Source organism: Hoplias malabaricus, chromosome 7 (assembly GCF_029633855.1).
Source record: "Hoplias malabaricus isolate fHopMal1 chromosome 7, fHopMal1.hap1, whole genome shotgun sequence".
Taxonomy (NCBI): Eukaryota; Metazoa; Chordata; class Actinopteri; order Characiformes; family Erythrinidae; genus Hoplias; species Hoplias malabaricus.
In genome coordinates this window covers 34,515,102-34,538,604 of record NC_089806.1, presented here as the reverse complement: position 1 = coordinate 34,538,604, position 23,503 = coordinate 34,515,102, and the positions used below count along the sequence as shown (strand labels likewise).

Below are 23,503 nucleotides of genomic sequence, written 5' to 3'. Positions count from 1 at the left end.
TTGGCAGTCATATTTTGCAATGGCCAATTGCAGATTAGAACAGGGTTTCCATCATTTTTTTGTATCAGCCAATCTGATCCGAGTTTGTTAAGTTCAGCCCCCAGTGTTTTCACAGGTTTGTTTACAGCGTAAGGTGGAAGAGATTAGTTCTTAGTTATATGAACTCATGTCCGTCAGGAGCTGCTAAGAAGCTCCGCTGTGAGCCCCAGCTCCTACCAGATCAAACTTTCCTTAAAAACGTTGGTTGATTCAAAAAATAATAGACAGGTAAAGTACCAAAGTAGCAATATCTATTTTTTTTTAGCTACCAATGTTTAATGTGCTGGGCGGCACGGTGGCGCAGCAGGTAGTGTCGCAGTCACACTGCTCCAGGGACCTGGAGGTTGTGGGTTCGATTCCCGCTCCGGGTGACTGTCTGTGAGGAGTGTGGTGTGTTCTCTCTGTGTCTGCGTGGGTTTCCACTCACAGTCCAAAAACACACGTTGGTATGTGGATTGGCGACTCAAAAGTGTCTGTAGGTGTGAGTGAATGTGTGTGTGTGTGTGTTGCCCTGTGAAGGTCTGGCGCCCCCTCCAGGGTGTATTCCCGCCTTGCGCCCAATGATTCCAGGTAGGCTCTGGACCCACCGCAAGCCTGAACTGGATAAGTGGTTACAGATAATGAATGAATGAATGAATGTTTAATATGGTAATTGGAACTATGAATGTAGGAACAATTCCTTAATGTTAAATACACTGCCACATTAACTGTATCTGTAACAATACTGTAACAACTGTAACAATATCTGATTAGCCATTATAGAGTATTTCCTATCACTCATGTGGCTGGCTGTGTGTGTGTGTGTGTGTGTTTGCGTGAAATTGAGCAAGAGAAAGCAAAAATGAGAAAGGGGGGAAATCATTTCGTTCCATGTATCATCTGCATTAATGTTCACTATTTGACATTTAGCTTAAAAATAATAGAAAAGCAGAACTCAAACGGTTTCTGAGAGAACGCAGGTGGCAGGCACATATAAGACAGTGGAAATAGGTGTTAGGGGATTTGTAGTCAAGTCTGCTACATCCCTTCTTGTATATTAAGAGTCGAACACCAAGGGCAGCTGTGGAGGAGTTATCATATGTAGCTGAAATGTCTAGTAAGTGATTGTGGATAAGGAGAGCACAGACTAGTAGGAGAAATACACTGTAAATGTGTTTTAGGGAAGTGGAGGACATTACAGTAATATACCAATTCATCAAACACTGCAAAATACAATAAACACACAGAATTTAAACAGCTCAGAGCTGAATGTGCCACTAAAAATCTCCCTCCGCCAAAAACACCCTGTGCACAAACATGCAGCATACAGAATTCATCATGTAGTCTGCATTCCTGTGGACTCCACTGGACTTTCAGGTCCCTTCACAATATCTTCTGGCGCAGGATTAAATTTCTATCATCATGTGCAGGAGCAGGCAATTAACCCATTCAACGAGTGTGTGAGCAGGCCAAAAATTACATGTAGAAAATTCCTGCAAATTAATACACTGTCTTGCATAATTAACATTAAGTAAACCACTAAATAATCAATTAAAATGCATTAAGCTAATTCTAAATATTTGTCAAGCAACCAAACATGAACAGCACATGAATCGTGTGTTATTGTGCTGCAGAAACGGTGAAGCTTGCAGCCTTCCAAAAAAAATTATTCTCAAACAGCATTCATCTTGCAAATTTTAAAATAATATTTAACAACCTGCTTAACACTAAATTTAAATTATGGCCACTTTTCTTTTGTGCAGTATGTGGGACTGGACTGGAATGTCAAAATTGTGGATGGGAGTAGGACAAATACTGCCAATTCTGGGCAAGAGTGTGACGAATATTTGTAGGAGTGGGATTAAAATGTCAGTCCAGCGCAGATTATGCACAATAAGCTATGACATATACCTTGTGCTTAGCTTCCATTTTGCCAAGCAGATATTTAAACATTTTTTAATATTCAAATTCAAATGTCTGAATGTCCTTAATAACTGCATTTGTGCTAAAACTCTTTGAAGGTTGTAATTACATTATTATGATATTATATCAGTGGCATAGAATGGTTTTAACCTGACAATAATATTGTTTATCACAATTACTTTTGGGACAATACATCGACCACCCTCCCACACACACACACACAAACACACACACACACACACACACACACACACACACACACACACACACACACACACAAAGGATACTGTGACATGCCTACCTGTGCATGTGTTTGAGAAAATTATTTTGGAGAAATAACCTGTAATTGTAAGTTCTATGGCAAAGCAGTACAAATGCTGCTGATTTTTGGCGGGAACAGGTGGGTGCAGGACAAACTCGGTCCCACTCAGACCTCTCTACCTTAGACTAACAACACTCAGCTCTTGGTAGCGGGGTGCCATCACAAATGGCCAGAAGAGAGGGTTTTGCCAATGAATCGGTCAAAGAATATTCTGCCTGAAAGTGTTATGTTGTCATTGCCTTCTTTGATGCAGAGCCATTATATATTTAATGTCCACATTTTGACTGGTTTCCATTGTAGGAATAATAAAAACCTCCCTTGGATATGAGTCTTGGTTTTTATTTGTATTTGCCTTTAGACTGAGAAAAGAGAAAATCAGTGTTACCGCAGATCCCCATCACCTTTAGCCTTTTCAAAAGATACTGCCGTAAGCACGGGCTTGCAGCGAAACCTGGAATGGATCGCGAGAGGAATGGGAAATATCGCTTAGGTGGGACCTAACAGGCACCGCCCGTAGGATCCAGTCCGGGTTTTAAGCTCGGTTGACAGCCGGACATCTCTGTGATGATTTCAAACGGACGCTAGTGATGCGACCATGAATCCACAGCTTCTTACAAACGGATATGGGTGGGTTTAAACATCAGATTCAAATCAACCTGGGAGTATGAGTGAGTGCCAATGACGAAGCGGCATTTGAGGGAATTCATAGCGAGAGACGTAGCTTCACCTCAGACGGCGTGTTTGTGTGTATAAGGGAAAAAGAGAGACATGGAGAGTACGTTACTCTGTCGTATGCAGGAGGGCCATTTTCGTGTCTAAATGCGGAGGTCGGAGCGCGAATCTCGGTGCTGGAGCTCGAGCTGCGCCTCTCCCTCGGCGCTCAGATTCTCGCGCGGTTTTAGAGCTTGGTTCTGGGCCATTGAGCGCCATTAAACGGCCTTCATGGCGTCCAGAGCTCGCGGGGAGCCATCATTGCCATCGTCTTCGTTATCCGTGGGCATGTCGGCGGAGAAGCCGCGTAAACGAAGAGCGTTCAGCAGCGTGCGCGCACGTCTCCCGCAGCCCGCGGCGCCCAGTAACAACAACAACAACACACCTTTCATCATCTCTGGACAGGTCAAACACATGTGCAGCAACTGCAGCCGTGGAGTCGGTGAGTGTCCGTAGAGTGGCCGTTGGATTTGTCCAGCGGACTGCCACTAATATCACATTTACACACATGTAACCCCGAAGGTGGAAGACATATACACACGCACTGTAACGCTGGTACAAGCGGATCAGACACAGCAGTGCTGCTGGAGTTTTTAAACAGTGTCCACTCACTGTCTACTTTGTTAGACACACCGACCTCATTGGTCCACCTTCAGAGACATTAGCTCACCTGTACACAGTTTGTGTCGGTCGTCCTCTAGTCCTTCATCAGTGGACACAGGACGCTCTTGCCTGGATAATTTTGGTTGTGGGACTACTCTCAGTTCAGCAGTGACACTGAGGACTTCAGTAGTACTGCTGTGTCTGATCCACTAGAACCATCACAACACACATTAGTACACTGCCTCCATGTCAGTGTCACTGCAGCACCGAGAATGATCCACCACACAAATCATACCTGTTTTTTGGTGGTTGGGTGCTCTGTGGGTCCTGACCATTAAATAACAGGGTTAAAGGGGGCAAATAATGTATGCAGAGCAACAGATTGATTCCAGTAGTAATTGTTGAACTACAAAGAGTTCCTGTGTCCAGCCACATACATTTTTTCCCGTACTACTGCTGAGTTTATTAATGTAAACAAACCAAAGACAACAGTTCCCCACAATCATAGACAGTGCCTTTAAGAAACAAGATCTACTATCTGTCCAATTTTGTGACTAGTTCCAGTGCACACACAGGCAACTGTGCACGTTAAGAAGCTCACTATGCAGATGACACTGTACTATGGATTCTACTGTTAAGGGATGGGAGGTATCCAACACAGCACAGCCTGACAGTGCACAGGATAAAAAACAATTTCTGAGAAACCAAATATCAGCGAGAAACAACAAGAGAAACAACAAGATTTTGAAATAAGCAAAATAAGACTCTTAGACTCGTCACACTGTTTATAAGCATAGCTGATCAGCTAACAGGCACTTGAGATTTAGCACACCACAGCAGATTTTCCAGTGACCTGAGGCTCAAAACACACATATTTAGAGGATAAAGCCTCATACCCATGAGCATAAAGTGGAGTGAAGGGTTTTCTGAAGATTTAAGGTGTTAAAATAATAAAAAAGAAATTAAGTTTTTATAAAATAAAAATTTTAATTCCTTCATTTTTCTTTTAACCCAATCTCAGCACGAAACTAACAGCTGTGGTGGGCTACTGGGCTGCTGTTTTTCCCACCTGATTTCAGACAGCACTCAGTGAGATCCCACAGCACCCCCTCACTGTGTCTCTCTTAAATACACATGACCCTTTGGCCTTGTACTTAATAACAGAGAACAGAAATTTGACACATGTCATAAATACAGCCCTCATATTGAAATACCATTCGCCTACTTTTTTAAATGAATCACTTCATTGCTAATAGTACTTTACATAAAACAAAAGTTTCAATTGCACACACATAATACATTTGTACATAATATACTCACACATTCCCTGGTAGCTGATAGATCACTTATTTTTATTTCCTGATTTTGTGCTTGTGTTTATGTATTATATTAATTATTTTACTAACTAGAACAGATGGAATGGATAACAAGAATTTCATTAGGCAAAATATCTGGTTTACTGCACATGTGACTTGATGATTATATACAATGAAAATAGTATATGTGCTGTTTGGCTTCTTAAAAAGGTGTGAGGACAGAGTCTATAGCATGAATAGTTGGGAATAACTTGTGTATTTCATAAATAGCATTTTTTTGTCTGCTTCATATAGTTTTTGCTGTTTTCATATATGGACTGGCAGTAAACGGGATAACATTACATTAGTATTAGGGCTGCACGGTGGTGCAGTAGGTAGTGTCGCAGTTACACAGCTCCAGGGACCTGGAGGTTGTGGGTTCGGTTCCTGCTCCGGGTGACTGTCTGTGAGGAGTTGGTGTGTTCTCCCTGTGTCTGTGTGGGTTTCCTCCGGGTGCTCCGGTTTCCTCCCACAATCCAAAAACACACGTTGGTAGGTTGATTGGCGACTCAAAAGTGTGAGTGAATGTGTGTGTCTGTGTTGCCCTGTGAAGGACTGGCGCCCCCTCCAGGGTGTGTTCCTGCCTTGCACCCAATGATTCCAGGTAGGCTCTGGACCCACCGCAACCTTGAACTGGATAAGGGTTACAGATAATGAATGAATAATTTAATGAATATGTTAACGTTGACATTTTGAAAATTTCAGGGTTGGTACACAGATTCATACTTGCAAAACATTGTTATCCTCCACCCCTTACCCTCTTTGTGATGTTTTATGAAATATACCGGCTTGAAGGTTGATTATCTTTTTGAATTGTTTTTGTAATGTGATATATTGTGTTATATATTTTCATCTTGAATTAATGTGACAAGTATGTGTTTATGCATTTAATTGTTTTGGGATTACATTTCTGGGAGTGTAAAAATATTCTTCTACTTTGTTTTAGATATTGTAATCACTTTGACCCTGAACTGGATAAGCAGTTACAGACAACGAATGAATGAATGAATGAATGAATGTTGTTTGACGACTGCATTGTTATTAGGAAGCTCTGCCACAACAGGATTATAATCATAATTATAGCTATCTTTTTATTTTTTAAATTTAGTTATACCAAGTCATAAACCCAGTGTTATGAATGAAATCTCATCTTGGGCTGTGTGCATTGTTGTGTGTTTTAGCCACACCTACATAAATCAGGTATTCAAATAAATAAACAGATAAAATGTAATTATAGCACTGTCAGCAGGTTAGAAAACAGACACTACAATTGTGCTCCCATTGCTAATTTGATTTAAACGATTTATTTGTTTATTTCTAATTTTACAGCAGAAGGTGCAGAGCGGCTGGCTGCAATGCGCTCTGACTCACTGGTGCCAGGTACCCACACTCCTCCTATTCGGAGACGAAGTAGGCTAGCAACCCTAGGCCGACTCTTCAAACCATGGAAATGGAGGAAGAAGAAGAGCGACAAGTTCAAACAAACATCTGCAGGTACACACACGCTCATCCAATCTTCCACAAATAGCAAATGTGGATTTTTGCTCTCTGTTGGCATCTGCCTATATGTGATATGTGTATGTTGTCATTCTTAGTCTTGGAGCGAAAGATGTCCACACGGCAGAGCAGAGAAGAGCTGATTAAGAGAGGAGTTCTAAAGGAGGTCAATGAGAAAGGTAGACACATGCCAACTACACAATACATTAATGTTATGATCCACTATAATCAGACTGCTAATATTTTACTCAACTTCAGTTATTCACTTGATCTCTCTCCTGTTCTTCCTTTCCTTAGAAGAGTTATCAGTGGACAGTGGTCATGTGTGTGTGTCTGAGATGGATAGACTGGCTGTTTTTAGTCCTGTAACTGAGAGCCAAGAGACCAGTGGAACTGGAACAGGTATTTGACTTATCAGCTATCTAATATTATTAATACTATTCACATTCAATCAGTGAAAGTGTCTTTAATGTGTATTGTCACTAGAAAATGTCTAGGTTTGTCATTGCTATGTCTCAAATTTTTATGGTTATTGGTCCAGAAACTCAGCTGCTAGGGGAAACAGGTGTGTGTCTAACGGGGCACAACCTCAAGCCAGCTCCAGGAACACCACCTGTTAAGCCCATGCCATGTGACATTGTGGACATGCCACCTACCAAACCGTCAGTGCTGAAGCAGCCACCTGCCTTACCTCCTAAACCTTACAGCAGAATACCCAACCATTTAACAGGTACACACACAAAAATACACATATAAACATATTGCTCTTATTATTATTATTATTATTATCAGGCCAGGTTTTATTCAGACATCCCTTATGGTTTTCCATAAAATTCAAAATTCAAAATAAACCAAAATTCATATGTACATTTGGATGCTATCCTCAAGAAGAGAACAAATGAATGCACCTGATTTTGCAGCACTTTGATGGAACTCAAATGCAATAATGTATAAGGTCTTCTTGCTTGTCGTTTTCAAATATTTAGGTTGTATTTTGTTGAATAAAATGACAATTGTCATTTTTAATACTATGCAATATTTACCATAAAATGATAAACAGGGAGGAGAATGTTTAAATTTTAGTTATGCATTACAGAAAAAAAACAAACGCTTTGTTTTGAATTGTATAGATTACAGACATACATATATTATACATTGCTCTCTGTATACAAAATTTGACAGTTTGATAACCGTTTTCCAGCACTAACTCATATTGTGTGTCTTAGTGTTTAAATACATGGGTTTCTGGACCTAGGTGTTCATGTCACATTTGATATAATTTGTCACCAATTATAGGCATTAGGGACCATTAGGCATCGTGGATATCAATTTCGTTTCATGTTATTTGCAGAAGCCACACAGTGTTTCAGTTATAAAAACACACTTTTATCACCCAGAAAAAATACAAATTCCCTTCAAAGATGTGAAACATACAGCACAGTATCATTGGGTTATATTGTACAAACACACATCTTTGGCAAATTGTGCTTTACATGCAAAATATTGTACATTTTAAAGAATTATTTAAAGCTTTTGAACTATGGACAAGAAATAAAAAATATATAGAGAAGGGGCACCCCTTAATGCTTGATATTTGAATGCCCTCAATTTCATACACCACTGCATAAAACTTGACCACTCTCTTTCTCCCCAGATACAATAGCGAAACTCTCTCCACCCCTCCCTCCAAAGAAAGTGATGATCTGTGAGCCAGCGTCTTGTTTCCCACTTAAATGCTCCCAACCCTTGAACACACATCCACATACACACTCTCTCACACACTCACACCCACTGCAGTATGCCACACTCCCTCTCTCTCTTCATCCCCCAAGCCGGATCATAGAGGAACTCAACAAAACACTCGCGCTCACTGTGCAGAGACTCGAGAGGTGAGTGTGTGCGTGTGCTCTCTGTGTTAATTATATATATTTGTGTGTGTGTGTGAGTGTTTATGCTTTTCTGATTCCTCTGCTGTTTGGTGTAAAGTTCTGTGTTACAGGCTGTACCCTCTGTACTCATGGAGAGTGAAGAGGAGAAGGAAAACAGAGAAGCAACATACCAACCTTTTCCTAACACACACACACTCACGGCACACTCAAACACTCTCACTCCCAGCGTACACATGTACAGCACACATATGTGTGAAGAGGAAGACGAAGATGATGAAGATGATGATGACTCTTTGTTTACAAGTATGTGTTTTCTAGTACGTTTCCATTGAATCTGAGGTAAAGACTGAAGTTGTACTAATTTTATATATTTTTAATATTTATCAAATCAAATCAAATCAAATTTATTTATATAGCGCTTTTCACAACTGATGTTGTCACAAAGCAGCTTCACAGAATTCCAGTAAGACAAAGATTTGACATGAAATTTGACATTTATAATTTACGATTATATATTATATATTTTGTGTTGGCACTGAAGTAAACATTATATTATATGCATAACATAGTGTGTTCCACATTAGTGAAGTCTAAAGGAGGAAATATTGTAATATAATATGTATCATGATAGTATATTTTAACTCCTAGAAAATATTTTAAGGTTAAAAGAAATGTATGTAATAGATAATAGTCACAAATATCAGTTAATTACTGTGCACTCTTAAAAATAAAGGTGCTACAAAGGCTTATTTGAGCGATGTAATAGAAGAACTACTTTTGGTTCCATAAAGAATCATTTTTGCTAATAACATTTAAATGGGTAAAGAACCTTAAGCTCAAGTGATGGATTTTTGTAGCACCTTTATTTTTTTAGAGTGTGACCCCATTTGTAGAACTAATCCAGATTCTAAGGTGCTTGAGCTCTAGGCTTATAAGTAGGATCCAGCTATATTGTCATTAAGACCACATATTCCGCTTAAGCAAATGTGAACCCACACAATAGTGATGTATGTACTGTGTGTGTATGTGTGTGTGTGTGCATGAGCAGACACCCTAGCTTTAAGGATCTTGAGAAAAGATTCCTTGGCAATAAAACTGAGCAACCGGCCAACTAAGAGAGAACTGGAAGACAAGAACATTCTGCCCATGATGACTGACCAGGAGAGGCTAGAATCCAGACAGCAAATTGGTACTAAACTAACGCGGTGAGTTCAACGTTAAACATACATACAAAAACACATTTGAGTTGTGTGTTCTCTGTGTGTTTCATTGGATTGGTTCACTTTGTCTGTAGGGTTTCCTGTGTGTGTGTGTGTGTGTGTGTGTGTGTGTGTGTGGATGATGTAAGGATTTCATTGTGTTAGGAGAATTCCATAAATGATTTGCTGATGAGGACTACTGCTATTCTTCAGAGGTCAAAATAACAAGTGGAGAGATCTAAATGTGCTGTTCTTTTCTGTATGAGAAAAAGAGTGGAGGAAACCCTCAAATCACAATTTACCATTAACTAAATCAGTCATTTCCATCAAAAACTACTGACTTCACTCCTTATTACACATTATTTTGAACTTTAAAAATACTGGACTGGATTTTACTAGGGATATTCAAGTATTTACAGCTAAAGCTAGACTTCAGGTATCATCAACTCAATTAACCCTTGCTTTTGCACTGAGCACACTGCAAACATCTTGATTAAACTCTGGTAAATGAGTCTAAGTCTCTAATATTGAATTTTTGTAAAGACATGTACATTGCTAGAAAAAAATTGTATTTTTAATTGAAAATAATATACAAGGTATTATCTTGTATATTACCCCCCCCCCCCCACTACAGTCTCTGTACAATCTATTAACTGTTTCGTGTAATCACATATGTTAAGGGTGTGTATTCTGAAGATGCCTTTTCTGATGTGCTATATTGTAGAAGAGGAATGTAAAACAGTATTTCTGATTGAAGTGTGTCATTATTTTGACATATCATAGGAAGAATTATCAGCGGATGTATCAGATTTTACGGTCCAACAGTAACTACAGCTACAGATGCATTTTAGTTGTGTTTATAAGTCTTGGTCATGTACACATGTACACTGTTGATTAGGGTTTGTAAATTCTTGGTTTCCCAAAGATGAGAGCAAAACAACTTGGAAATACTGTTTCATGTCTGCCATTGGAAACTGGTATGTCTGGAAGAAAAACTGCTTTTTTTTTATCCAAAATAAAGTTTTTTTTAAGGTAGATGTGAGATTAGGTTTACAAAAAATGCTCTTTGTAACAGCTGTACTTGCTGAGAGTTGGGGATTTTGAATTTATAGACATAAATAAACATATAATAACAGGATAACTTTTATGAACTACTGGGGCACAGATACTTCAAAATTATCAATTTTTTTAAAAGAAGGTTTCCTACTTTTTCTAAATTACTATCCAAATCAACAGTTTTCAAAAAAGTTCCACACAACAACGGCTTGAAAACAAAAATTGCTCAAATATGTATGCCATGGTGATGTCAGACTCTATGACTATCAAGAAATGCAGCTGTGACATTCTAAAACTTTTAAGTTTTATGCTGTTATGTGTGTTATGGTTTTTATTAGTTTGGGGGTAACTAAATGGTTAATCACATTTTGTTTTTATTAGTTTGGGGGTAACTAAATGGCTAATCACATTTTGTTTTAATGGTAAACTGTGATCAAGCATAAATCGATATTGCACAAATGTATTTGTAACATTGTTTCCTTTTTTTGTAGGAGGTTAAGCCAGAGACCAACTGCAGAAGAACTAGAGCAGCGAAATATTCTAAAACGTGAGCAGAACACACAATAATTCACAGATCAGCCATAACATTTGTCAGGATTTAGAACTTTGCTCACATCCAGCATGTATAATCACTTTACATATAGCTGGATGTTTGGTCAGGGCACTCGGATGCCACTGCAGAATATGATTAACCTTGGCTCTTAAGATTTCAAACGGATGTATTTCAATTACTTGACCTTTCCTTTTATTATATATCAGTCCCTCGTTTAGTTTTTTTAATAAAAAATGCACCGTGGTGCTTTCAAGTGCACCAATTTAGATGGGAACCAAGGATACATCAGACTGATACATGGTAAATGTGTGTACATTTTTGCTGAGTAGCCAACGTACCTTGTGTTACGCTAAACACATCCCCAGAAACACACACAAATTGAACACATTCCTGTTTTATTTCTTTCTTTATATAAAACGTTGTAAATCACCCAATTCAACTTCACTGCATGACAAAGCTTTATTTGAAGCTCTAAGCCCTCTATGGAATTTCTTAAATTCAACATGCCCATGGTCATCTTCATTATATGTGCTGGAGGACCAGCTCTTCTTTGGTTCCAGTTGGAAACGCACTTTTCTGGTTTGTGGACCAATTTATGTTTGTGGAAAGGTGCCAAAAGGTTCCAAATTAAGATCTGGGTGCCGCAGTACAACATGTAACCTAGAAACACCCCTGGCTGTAAGGCAGAGGTTATTAATGTCTACTTCAGTGGTGTGTTTTCAGTTGGGAACTAAAATTAACATCTAGACAGCAAGATACAGAATCAGTTATTTTCACCACTTTTAGCTGGCCTCAATACATACATACAATGATTAAAAAAATCTGTATAATTATACCTATTACTTTTTTAGGGAAATAAGGCAGGTTTGGAAGAATAGGAAAAACAAAAAGCATATGCCATGCTTGCCAGCCTCAGTTCATACATGATACATGTAAAAAACACCAGGTAGATAATTCAAACGTCTGGTTTTTTTTTGGTAGCATGTAATGAACAGGAGGAGTTGGAGGAGAAGAGAGAGCTGAAGAAAAGACTGTCAAGGAAGGTAAGTCAAAAAGAGGCTTTGGACGAGGACTGACTAGGCATCCGCAGGTTTCTATGGCAACCTATATTTGTTGTCCAAGTTCATAAAACAGATTAAATTAGTTTAAGGCGACATGCTGAGGACTGTGTGGCTTTATTGTATGTTGCTGAGATGCTTATGGACCATTTATTGCTTGAACAGGAATAATGTGTGTTTATTTAACCGCACCTCGCTGTCTTTCTGCAGTTAAGCCAGAGGCCTACAGTAGAGGAGTTGAGGGAGGCCAAGATCCTCATTCGATTCAGTGATTATGTGGAGGTGGCAGAAGCTCAGGACTACGACAGACGGGCTGATAAACCCTGGACACGTCTCACTGCTGCTGACAAGGTCAGCCATACATACTTCATGAGTCATGACCCTCTGAAAACACTGATGGCGTTAGGGTTTTGGGATGGGAAATCTTTTCTAGCAAAGTGTTTTCACTGCTCTTATAATATGAGCAAGGATGTTTTTAAAATAACTGTAATTAGTCATTTTGTTTATTCATTTTATTTTATTCTAAGGTTTTTTTTTTTAAACGTTTTGGATACACACAGTTCAATCCACACACTGTTCAATTCTGTGACAGAATGCATCTTTTATTACAAAAACAAACATTACAAGTTTGAATTTATTCTGTTTTATGTAAAAAAATAAATAAATAAAATAAAATCTGCAATGTGCTGTAAACCATGTTTAATGCCTAATATCAAATGTGTTTACGAAACTCCAGTGTCTGTAAATTAGTACAAAAAAACACTGTCTCGGTCGATATGCTAGGCTTTCTCTTTCACTGCTCTTTAGAGAGAAAAGGCATGTGTTGTTTTATTTAGAAAACAGAGAGAACTCCAAACATTCAAAAGCACGAACCGAGATGAGGATATTGCTCTATTCCTGCTCCATAGGTGTGTAATATTGATTAATTAGGTGGAAAATTTTCCAAACTCAGGAGATGGCTAACTGCATTACTGAAAGTGCTATAAAACTGAACAACGCGAGTTTCTGAACTTCAGTCGCATTTTTCTTCTCAAACATACCGTTCCACCTTAAAAGAGATGAGGAGATCCTGAACGCAAACAACTCAGAGAACACTGCGTTTCCTCACAATCGCAAAATGCCCCTTTAAGGATTAAGCCTGTATGATCACAAACCAAATAATACAAAATGTATTGACAAAACTAGTTAACATTTTTCTTTTAAAATACAAACGGCTTTCTGGGTTGAATGCATATAAACCACTATGATGTCTTTGAGTGCAGTGATCCCTCGTTTTTCGCGGGGGATGCGTTCCAAGACCACCCACAAATAGAGGAAAGATATTTTTTTTATGTATTTAACGAGTATTTGGACTTTTAAAACCCTCCCTGTATTGTTAACAACCCACCCTTTGCATTGAACAGTCATTCTATAATGTTTTTCAGCTGGAACTACAGAGTCATAGAGTCATTCTAAGCTAATAGAGTCATTCCTAAGCTGTGATTTAGCGTAAGTAAAGTTCACTCGGATGAGGACATGAACAATACATGTACTGTACGTAAGAAATACTTGTAAATGATATATTTTGTCACCTACAGGCCTAGTCTAATACATGTAAATAATAAAAAAGTTTATAACTGTTTAAATCACCCTACACAGGAAAGAAAATTGTGTGGCATCTTACTTCAGTGTCATGTTCAGCCTTAAATTGTTTTGGCAGATTAAGCATCAGGTTCTGTAATTTTAAGTTTTAAAACATGAATGGATATTTGTGTGTGTTTTTATAGGCTGCCATAAGGAAAGAGCTCAATGAGTTTAAAAGCACAGAGATGGAAGTGCATGAGTCAAGTCGACATCTAACCAGGTGAGTGAACAAAACTATGCATGTGCATACAATCCTCAAATAAATAAACGTGTTTAACTTTTCTCTCTTTGTCTCTTTCTCTTAGGTTTCATAGACCCTAGTTCTGACTGCTGAGCAGCAGCACAGGGCATTACCAATGACCCCAAGCTCCCCATTGAGGCTGGACTGAGCCTCGGGTCTGGGAATATGCTGGGATCTGCCCATACATGGGTTCCACAGTGGGACTAAATGCAGAGACTGCTCCCATTCTGATCTGAGATCAGGAAAGTATATGGATCTGCGTGTGAAATCCCTGGAGCACTAAAGCCCAAGACAAGTTGACTTACCTAGAGTCACCCCTCCCTGCCTTCAACGAGCAGTTCAGACTGTCTTGATGTATGTATGTATGTGTGTGTGTGAGAATGTTTGTATTCTTTTGTGCTCTGGCAGTACATGTGAGTGATTTTAATTTTGTGCCAACAAAGTGCATACCAGGTGGGTGTAAATCTGTGCACATGAACATTGGGAGTGACAAAAATGAGGGAATTTTGATATAATTCTAAGAAGAGTACTGTCAGTATCACATCTTAGAGGGTGTTATCTGCCTTTTATTTAAAATTTCTGTCACAAAATTTTACCTCTGTGATAACTGATGTCCTTTTCTATAAAATTTCTGAAGGGATCAGATGCTTTCATCCCACTCTAGCCATAACAGAGGTGTATGTTTTGAATGAGTGAAAGGACTGAGCAATAATTAGTCTGAGTAATGTTTGGTCTTGATACGTGTCTTAATTTCAAGCGTGGGTCTTAATTGTCAGGCTGCTAATAAGGGACTCTGCAGTTTGCAGCCCTTTTATTTCTGCTTTTGTCCAGGAAAGGGAGCTGGAGGCACACATGTGCTGAAGCTGGGCACTGCAATGAAGTACACTCCAGAGGGTGTGAGGTAGCATTTGGAACACACCAACTGTGTCTCATCACTGTTTACATGGTGCAGTGTTATGAAGGACAAGGTTTGCAAAAAATCTGAAGTAATTATTAATTTATTTAAACAATTTAAATTTCATTAATAAATGAGATTGAAAAGAATACTTCAAAAAAATGAAATAAATAAGGACATATAATTGAATATCTTTGGATTTCCCTAATTCGGAATGTCTGACCGGTCCAGTTGGATCGATTGCATATATTTCTCTAACATTTTACTATATTAAAGATGGTCCACTAATTGTAGTTTGCAAACAACAGATATTCAGTGATGTATCTCATAGATGACCTGGGTGAAAATGCAAATACAGAAGATTATACATTCGTTTGGAGGCTGTCGCTCATGGGGGGGGGGGGACCAGTGGAAGTCATCTCATACTGAAGAGACTTATTGTTTGTTTGCTTTTTGAATTTTATAACAACCAAAACCTATTATATACATGTGGTACAGGATCTCCATGGAATGTTCTGACACATTCGGTGTGATTTGGTTTTGTCATAGTGCTTTATTTTTATTTCAAAGTGCTCCTTTTTATGTCTTTTTTACTTTTGCTTGATGGAGTTGTCTGTGGACCATTTTTTGTTTGACTGAAAACAATGCATTTTTATTTATTAGTTTAAAATGTAGATGATTTTGTTTTCTTTAAAAAGAAAGAAATAACTGATAAATTCACTAACTCCAAATTGAAAATAGCAGGGCTAAAGGATTGAGAAATGTGGGAACTGAAAGCGTCTGCTCCATCAACTGATTCCATCAATCTCCCTTTGGTCTAGATTGTTGAGCCTAAACCTGGGGAAAAACTGCCTTATCATAATAATGTAAAAATACAGAAACGCACTGTTTAACATTTTTAAATCAGATATTTGGAAAAAATAGAGAAATAAAAAGACATATTACACACAGATTAGCCAAAATGTTCAAATATTGTTTCTAAATTAACTGTCAATTTTATTAGCTCTACCTGCCTTATAGGTTACCAATTGTTCTGCAAATACAGACTTGAGTCCATATGTTGCTCTGCATAATTAGTAAGCCTCTTTTCACCTTGTTCTTCAACAATCAGGACCACAAAAGTGCAGGTATGTTTTATCATGTGTGGTTCATTCTCAGCACTGCACATGAAACTGGTGGTTAAGTGTTTGTTTGTATGTATTGCAATATTATGAGTGGTTCAGAGACAAATTGAGTTTTTAATTACACTAGTGTGGCTACTCACTGAGAATACTGCGGCAACCAAAAATATACAGCCAGCAACGTCCTGGGGGCAGCATGGTGTGTCCACTAGTGAAGGTCTGGAAGATTACTAACACAAGCTGTGCAGCAGCACCAAGGTGGACCAATGAGGTAGGTGTGTCTAATAGAGTGGACAGTGAGTGGACACTGTTTAAAAAAAAACTCACTCGTACCAGTAAGTATCATTGCAGCACTGAGAATATGACATCCCAAAATAGCTCTAGCTCAAAGGTGTCCTGCACGTCTGATGAACAGGGTAAAAGGGGATTAACAAAGTATGCAACAACAGATGGCTACACTCTAAGTGCATTTAAATGTTATATCTGATCTGTTAATATATACAGAATATAAACATATTGTATAAACAAAGACTTAAAAAAACACACCCATACAAAGGGGTCACACTGCGAACAACTTAAGAACCCTTGCTCTACAATGTTAATAAACAATAATTTAACATGGGTTTATTTTCTATTTCAATTCTTTATACATATCAAGGCATATGTCAACATTCCAATTCCAAACACAGAACACTAAACAGGCAGGGCATTGGCATATGAATCCATACTGATCAAAGGTAACTCAGACTAAGTAATGTTTAGAGTGGTGTGTTTTGTTTACAGTCTTGATGTAATGCTCCTCTCCTCTTCTGCTGCTATGGGGTTGAGTGAATCCATAAAAGGAGGAGGTGCATGTATTGTTCTAAATTATTGTTGCTCCCTTGATGATGTACGCAATTTTTGCGGTAAAGAGAACTTATTAAAAAAAGACAATTGGATGTTTTTGTATTTTTCTGTGCTACTACAGCAGTGGAAAAGCTAATCATTATATAATGTAAGTCTTTTGAGGGAGGGGGGGGGACGACAATAATTGCACTGAAATGTCAAATTGTTAGGACCGAGTTTTTGCTATTTCACAGACTTCTCAGAAGTGACTACAGTATATGTCCAAAGGGACTAAACGGAGTGCATTGGATTGCCGCAATATTTATGCCACAGGTCTATGGCTTTGGTCACAATAGCGTCTGTGTTCTCTTGGGGCATCTGCATAAGAAAGAAGGAAGAAAAAAAAAAGTAATCGATGTTTAAAAGCAAAGCAATATAAATGATGGTTGGAGATTTTGGCCAACAATGTGTTTTACATTAATATACTTACATACACATACAGTTCAGAAATGTAAACAAAGTATCATTGCTATGATACCAAAAATGCATAAACTAAAGGTCATTTGTCAGTTTTAACAGTGATTGAAATGGTAAAAATTCATAATAAATGTGGAAATATTGCATTTATTAAAGATCATGTTGAGAGACAGAGAATATGATGTCTCATTGAGCATTTATAAACATGTGGAATATATATCAAGAGCAAATATTTATGTACTGAGATATTGAGACCGCTATTAAGAAACGAGCACAATTTAATTAGATGAATATCTAAAACCTCTGTGATGCAGGAACAGTCTTTATCTCGAGAAGTAACATTTGTGGAAAGTGACAGTATTTTTTATTATATTTAGTTCTAACCCCCTGGACTAGGCCCTTGCTCTCTCTGCTTATTAAACCTTACTAATTTTGTGTTCGTGTGGAGGGTTCACAATACTGAGGGCTGTACAAAATCAAAGCATCTGAGAAGAGAGTTAAATCCTTCAAAAACAAGTGAACATAAATATATTTTTCAATTAATCATCGAGTTCCTTTGTTTGAGATTTTATATATAAGCTCAATGAAATGTAACAATCAATCCCCTTTTTAACACCAAGCCTCACATTCATTCAACTGGAATTTTACAGGGCAAAAATCTCTTATGTTCTAGGCTGAGGCTGGCTTTTTTTGGAAGCTATATTACCTGCTTTAGAGAAGAGGCACCCAGATGGTGTTGAGGTGAAAGGGATACACAAGTAAAGCATAGCTTGACACATTGATAGACAAAGAATGAGCTCATTTTAATGGACTTTCCATAGCATTAATTTGGGAAATTAGATCAATGCGCACAGCGCTTTATAACAAGAGAAGCTTTGATCATCGTTCTTGATTAAAACAAGTCCAGAAATTTAAAAGCTATATCATAATCTGTTAACTCTGTTACTCATTTTCAGTGTCTAGTGTCAGTTGGGAGGGAAGGGTTTGCACTACTCCACTTCTTGTTAGTGATGTGGAGATAAATTGTTGCAAACCAAATAAGCAATCCATATTTCAAGGGAGTAGACTTGAATATTTAGGGAGGGTGGGTGACAATCTTGCAACATTTCTCTGTTTAAACCTCCTGCATTTGGTCTACCATATCAAAACTGCTGCCCATGTATGCATGAAAAAAGGTTAAATATTTGTGTTAATACAGAATAAACAATAGACCAAATAATCAATAATGAAATCCTTTGCCAACTATTTTAAAAGATCATTTATCATTATCTTTTTTTTTGCCGTGCATAACTCTCTCGTGTGTGTTTTTAAGTGTACTTACATTGCTCAGGAATTTCGCTACTGCTTCTGGTCGACTGATCCCCATGAGCATAATCTTGTAACTCAGCAGAATCTCCAAAGCCACGAAAACTAGGATTTTACATGAGCCACTGATCACTTTGTCCCACACTCTGTTTAAAAAAGAGAAATCCTTCATAAGACAACACAGACAAGTACAACCAATAAGGAGTAATTTACTTCAAATTTCAGAAGCAGGACTGCTATTCAGTATTTACTATTACAGTACAGGAGGCCCTCGGGTTACGTCAGTCCCGAGTTACGATGTTTCGCGGTTATGACACATCTCCCGTTAACTGTATAAAGCCTTATTTCGACTTAAGTGGTTTTGCGTCGTAAACGTCGTAACGCGAACTTCGTGTTTGGTGTGCGCGGCGGAAGAATACACGGTTACGCGGCTCGTGACCGAGGAGGATAGGTGTTAGGATAGGATAAGTGCTTACAGTATGTTATTTACGTATAGTATGTACGCATGTTCCGACTTACACCGAAAATCGGTTTACAACGTGACGTAAGAACGGATCAACATCGTAAGTCGAGGACCCCCTGTACTGCTATTTTATCTATTGTAAATAAACATTCTTAGGACTACAGTGAAGCAAATACAATGCTATTAAACAATCATAATATAAAATATTATAGTTTCAAAATAAAGTAATAAATAAAAAAAAAAAAAATAAATAAATAAAAATTTTAAAAAAGTGTTGCGGTCACACAGCTCCAGGGAGCTGAAGGTTGTGGGTTCTAGTCCCACTCCGGGTGACTGTGAGAAGTTTGGTGTGTTCTCCCCGTGTCCGCATGGGTTTCCTCCGGGTGCTACGGTATCCTACACATGCTGGTAGGTGGACTGGCGACTCAAGTGTCCGTAGGTGTGAGTGAATGTATGTATGTGTGTGTGTGTGTGTATCGCCCTGTGAAGGGGAGTGTGTGTGTGTGTGTGTCGCCCTGTGAAGGACTGGCGCCCCCTCCAGTGTGTTCCTGCCTTGTGCCCAATGATTCTGGGTAGACTCCGGACCCACCATAACCCATAACTAGATAAGCGGTTACAGATAATGAATGAATGCGTATTAAACAACATTTCTAATGATAATAGGCAATGTTAGAGCAGGTGCAATGTGTTGGTTTAGTGCTAATATCAGTCTCCACAGTAGTGCAGTCAGAAAGTGCATCAGTGGTTCACAATCCTAGTCTTGGAATAGCCCTGTCCTCCACATATTGATGTTTTCTCTGACACAAACTACAACCAAAGAGGGCTTGTTAAAGGCAGTATCCATTATTTTAATAATAATAAAAAAATTATTTGATAACATTTTGGAGATACTTCCTCACCATTTGCTAGCGCTCCTGTCAGTTTGAGTGCTCAATATCAGTTTAAATGCTGGAGGATTTTGAGGCTTTGCTTCTGTGTGTTGCTTCTCTCATTAATAAGACTATATAGAAAGAAATATACTTTCTTTATCGTCTGCAGTTTTATATGTTTCTTGCTCTTTAACCTTTTGTGTTCTACTACAAACAATACGAGCTGTTCCTCCGGCTGTCTTCCAGCTCATTTGTTTGGTCTGTAACCATGGCGACGGCACTCTGATGGTTCGGGCTGATTTTAACACATCCGTAAAACGCAGAAAATAGATTCTAATTCTGAATCTGACGCAGCGTCGCAGTCTGTTAGTTTCAGACTCAGTGTGAAAGACACCGTTAATATATGTGTGTTTGCACTTTCAAAAACTTGACATAGATATAGACCTTTTTTCTGTAGTTCCTACATAGAGCTTCTCAACATAAACAAATAAGAGAGAACAGCAGTTCCATACAATCGTAGACTTTGCCTTTAATGATCTGATTTATATGTACTATGTATGTTATTACAGGGTGAGTGTAATCATATATAGAGAGGAAACTTCAAAACCCCTTCTGGGATGCCTAAAACTGCAGATGGTACCAAATAATGTTTGATAGTATCAAATGGTAGTAACAATGGGTAGTATCTACAAAGTGAATATGCTGCACAAAGAGTTTATTCTTGTCCCAAGCAAACAACACACGATGATTTCATCATGCTACTTAGGACAGGGCATAATTTAGAACTTGTAAACGGTTTATTTATGCAAATTTGGTTTAATACTTTCCACCCAGAGTTAACCACAGTAACCGAAACAGCAGAAAGAGAGTCCACAGATAAGTTTACTGTGACCAGAGTGCAGGCTAATTATGATTCCTATATGGCTCAATAACAGAAGTAGACGTGTGGTGAAAATATTATTTCATGATATAGTGACCTCTATATGAAGTAAGGAGCCACTTCATGTTAAATTTGAGGGATTTCATGTGTGCTCACCTCTGTAGACTGGACTCTGGAAGACAGCCTGCAAAACAGCGTCTGAACCAAAGAGAATAGGGCAGCATAACCAGACTGCCTGACGTCTTGAGGTGAGTCAACAGACGACTGTCCTCCTGGGAGAGAAAATGCTCCAGACTCTTGGGCTGAATGAGGCAATGGTACACAGAATAAAATGTAGCTGTTTTATAACCACAAATCCATAATTTATTTCATAACAATATTATTCCGATTTACAGTCAGGAATGCATAAAACACAAACCAAATGAGGTATAGAGTCGCCAAACTTGTGGTTGAATTGGTTGACAAAGCACCTAATCAGCCAGTAACAGTCCACTGGTTCCTCTACAATCTCCTCCATTGCCCTGGCAATAGCCAAAAACTCTTCATCCTCTTCTCCCTCAGTAGAAAACAACACATGTTTAAGGCTCAGAAATAAATGAAAACCTACTATTAAAAGTAATGAATAAATAGAAAGGAAGACAGCAGATTGAGACAATAAGGTCCTCACTGGTTGGGTGAGCTCGGATCGGCGTGGCAGTTGCTGGTTCTCCAGCTGGTGCATGCGCAGGTAGAGATCAGTGTATGGCGTTGATGCATGCACAAAACGCATAGCAAGGAGAGCCTCTCTAAGGTCCATATACTGCTCTTGTCTGTAACGTGCAACCAAGGAGTGAGAATCACTGTGTGGAGGCAATATACCTGTGGAAATCAAAACAGAAACATATGCACAATCAACAACAGAAAATATTCACAATATTTGGGAGAGTCCTCTTGGCTGTATTGTGCAAATTGATGCCTGAACCACACTCTTTAAACATTAAAAGTTGGGACAGGGTCAAACATAGTACATTTCATACAATATTCAAGTTACTCTTTGCTTATATTTATAAAATACTATCAGTTTGGTAAGCCAAAGCATTGGAAGACTTTTATTAGGCCTTGTCTCAATCAAATAAAAGTTCAAGAGAAAACTAATAACAGATTTCCATTTTTATGGCATTGTAAATGCAAACTGTTTCAACTTTTTTGGAAATTAGGTTTTAAATGAATGTGGGCCCTCACCAAGTAGGACTTTCCAAACATGGATCCTGTACATAGAGGGCAAGGGAAACCTCTGACTGAATGTACTTAACTTCTCCATATCTAAAAGATGACAGACAAAGGAAACAAGTTATGAACATGTGATCTATTATATTCCTGATTCTTAAGTGTACATGTCATGAGCCTGCAGGAGTTATTGTTTCAGAAATACATTATCTTATAAATCTGTATCCATTTTTGGATTTGAAATTGCCTTCTGAAAAACTGAACAAAATAACAGCAGCCCCATACTAGTACAAGACATACTCTATATAAATAAATAAAACTTTTAAGCAAAGCTAGAATACTTCTAATTAATTTTTATTTAGGTTATAGTACAACATACCAGCTTTAAACAGAGTTAAATATCAAGACATGTGCTCTGAGTTATAATAGTTATGGAAACATAATTAAGAAAAAAATAAGCAACTTTCTTTTCTTTAATCTGTAGCTACTACATGGCATTTTATAATTTGTTTGCTCCACTTTTCATTTAATTAATTTTTCAGATATGTAACATGATTCAATAAACAGAGCCATAATGAAGCTTAGGGAAGAGCTGCACTTACCAAGAGGACTGTCCTTCAGAAGAATCTCAAGTGATTTCTTCTCCTCCACTCCCCTGAAGCCCACCTTTTCATAATAGGCAGACCTAAAGTTCCTCTGAGGATCTTCTGTCATGATTAAAATTTCTAAAACTAGAAAAATAAACGTTGCTCAGGCTAAAGTGGCTACAGTTTCTTATTCATCAATTCCTCTTGGGTATTTAATATAATATCAACTTTAATAACAACTGAGACCTCTAAGCCATTTCTAAAACACAATAAAATACTTTAGTCTGTGGATTATCTGGCAAAATGCTTTTTAAAATACATTTGTTTCTATAGAAAATAATAAAGTGTTTGCTCCTAGAAATAAGACGTCACATATTCAAACCTAACACAAGTAGCAGTAGTTGTGAGAAATAAATGACAATATGGAGATTCTAAAATGTCATTATCAAGTTCCTAAAGCAGTGAGTAAAAAAAAACAAACGTCTATATGATAAACGAGCTGTTGACTATTACCTTAAACCAGAATATGTTTTAGAAACCTACCGCATAAAGCGATAAATTGTGTTGTAGGCCGCAGCTACATCCGCGGATTTTCCTGATTTTGGCTCGGCAATCCTGGGCGCACTGTTCGGACACCACCCACTCTCACATACTAGGCTATAATATCAGTCGAGTTTAAACATTTCTGTCTTTAGAAGCTCTTTTCCACGCAGTGAGCTCTCTGTTAATACCTTCAATAAAACCCTCGAACTGAAACAGTGATACAGACTGATACTTGTACAGCCACTGTCGACGCTTAGGCTCTGCAGTTTTTTTTTGTTTTGTTG

The 23,503-nt window shown here is 38.2% G+C and overlaps 2 protein-coding genes across 4 annotated transcripts in view; one reads left to right on the top strand and one right to left on the bottom strand.

The window, feature by feature from the left end:
- Positions 1-15,368, top strand: part of phactr1 (phosphatase and actin regulator 1) — a 25,549-nt gene extending 10,181 nt beyond the window's left edge. Inside the window, exons 1-13 of one of the 2 annotated variants that reach the window (XM_066677296.1) lie at positions 2,854-3,416; positions 6,262-6,426; positions 6,528-6,608; positions 6,727-6,831; positions 6,971-7,159; positions 8,084-8,318; positions 8,416-8,621; positions 9,367-9,523; positions 11,065-11,120; positions 12,108-12,169; positions 12,395-12,535; positions 13,951-14,027; positions 14,113-15,368. In XM_066677296.1, the coding sequence (XP_066533393.1) occupies positions 3,206-3,416; positions 6,262-6,426; positions 6,528-6,608; positions 6,727-6,831; positions 6,971-7,159; positions 8,084-8,318; positions 8,416-8,621; positions 9,367-9,523; positions 11,065-11,120; positions 12,108-12,169; positions 12,395-12,535; positions 13,951-14,027; positions 14,113-14,128 (1,701 nt within the window). In that variant the 5' untranslated portion in view covers positions 2,854-3,205 and the 3' untranslated portion in view covers positions 14,129-15,368. Of the gene's footprint in view, positions 1-2,853; positions 3,417-6,261; positions 6,427-6,527; positions 6,609-6,726; positions 6,832-6,970; positions 7,160-8,083; positions 8,319-8,415; positions 8,622-9,366; positions 9,524-11,064; positions 11,121-12,107; positions 12,170-12,394; positions 12,536-13,950; positions 14,028-14,112 lie in introns of those variants that run through there. The other variant, XM_066677297.1, reaches the window with a different exon arrangement.
- On the bottom strand, positions 15,368-23,503 carry tbc1d7 (TBC1 domain family, member 7). 2 transcript variants are annotated; one of them, XM_066677299.1, is made up of 8 exons: positions 23,190-23,503; positions 22,692-22,820; positions 22,105-22,185; positions 21,551-21,741; positions 21,302-21,439; positions 21,040-21,185; positions 18,688-18,817; positions 15,368-17,267 (listed from the first exon to the last, which is right to left on the bottom strand). In XM_066677299.1, exons 2-8 carry the CDS (start codon positions 22,801-22,803, stop codon positions 17,181-17,183), a joined length of 885 nt encoding a protein of 294 aa, XP_066533396.1. In that variant the 5' UTR covers positions 22,804-22,820; positions 23,190-23,503; the 3' UTR covers positions 15,368-17,180. The 2 variants fall into 2 exon arrangements, with proteins under 2 accessions (XP_066533396.1, XP_066533395.1); XM_066677298.1 differs by having other exon boundaries at positions 23,220-23,503.

Excerpts from the sequence above, each read along its gene's own strand:
- tbc1d7 (XM_066677299.1), bottom strand. The coding sequence starts at position 22,803 with ATGACAGAAGATCCTCAGAGGAACTTTAGGTCTGCCTATTATGAAAAG. Across the intron at positions 21,186-21,301 it reads GCGACTCTATACCTCATTTG|CCCAAGAGTCTGGAGCATTT; the intron begins GTTTGTGTTTTA and ends TGCCTCATTCAG. Across the intron at positions 18,818-21,039 it reads CCAGAGTCCAGTCTACAGAG|AGTGTGGGACAAAGTGATCA; the intron begins GTGAGCACACAT and ends TTTTTTAAACAG.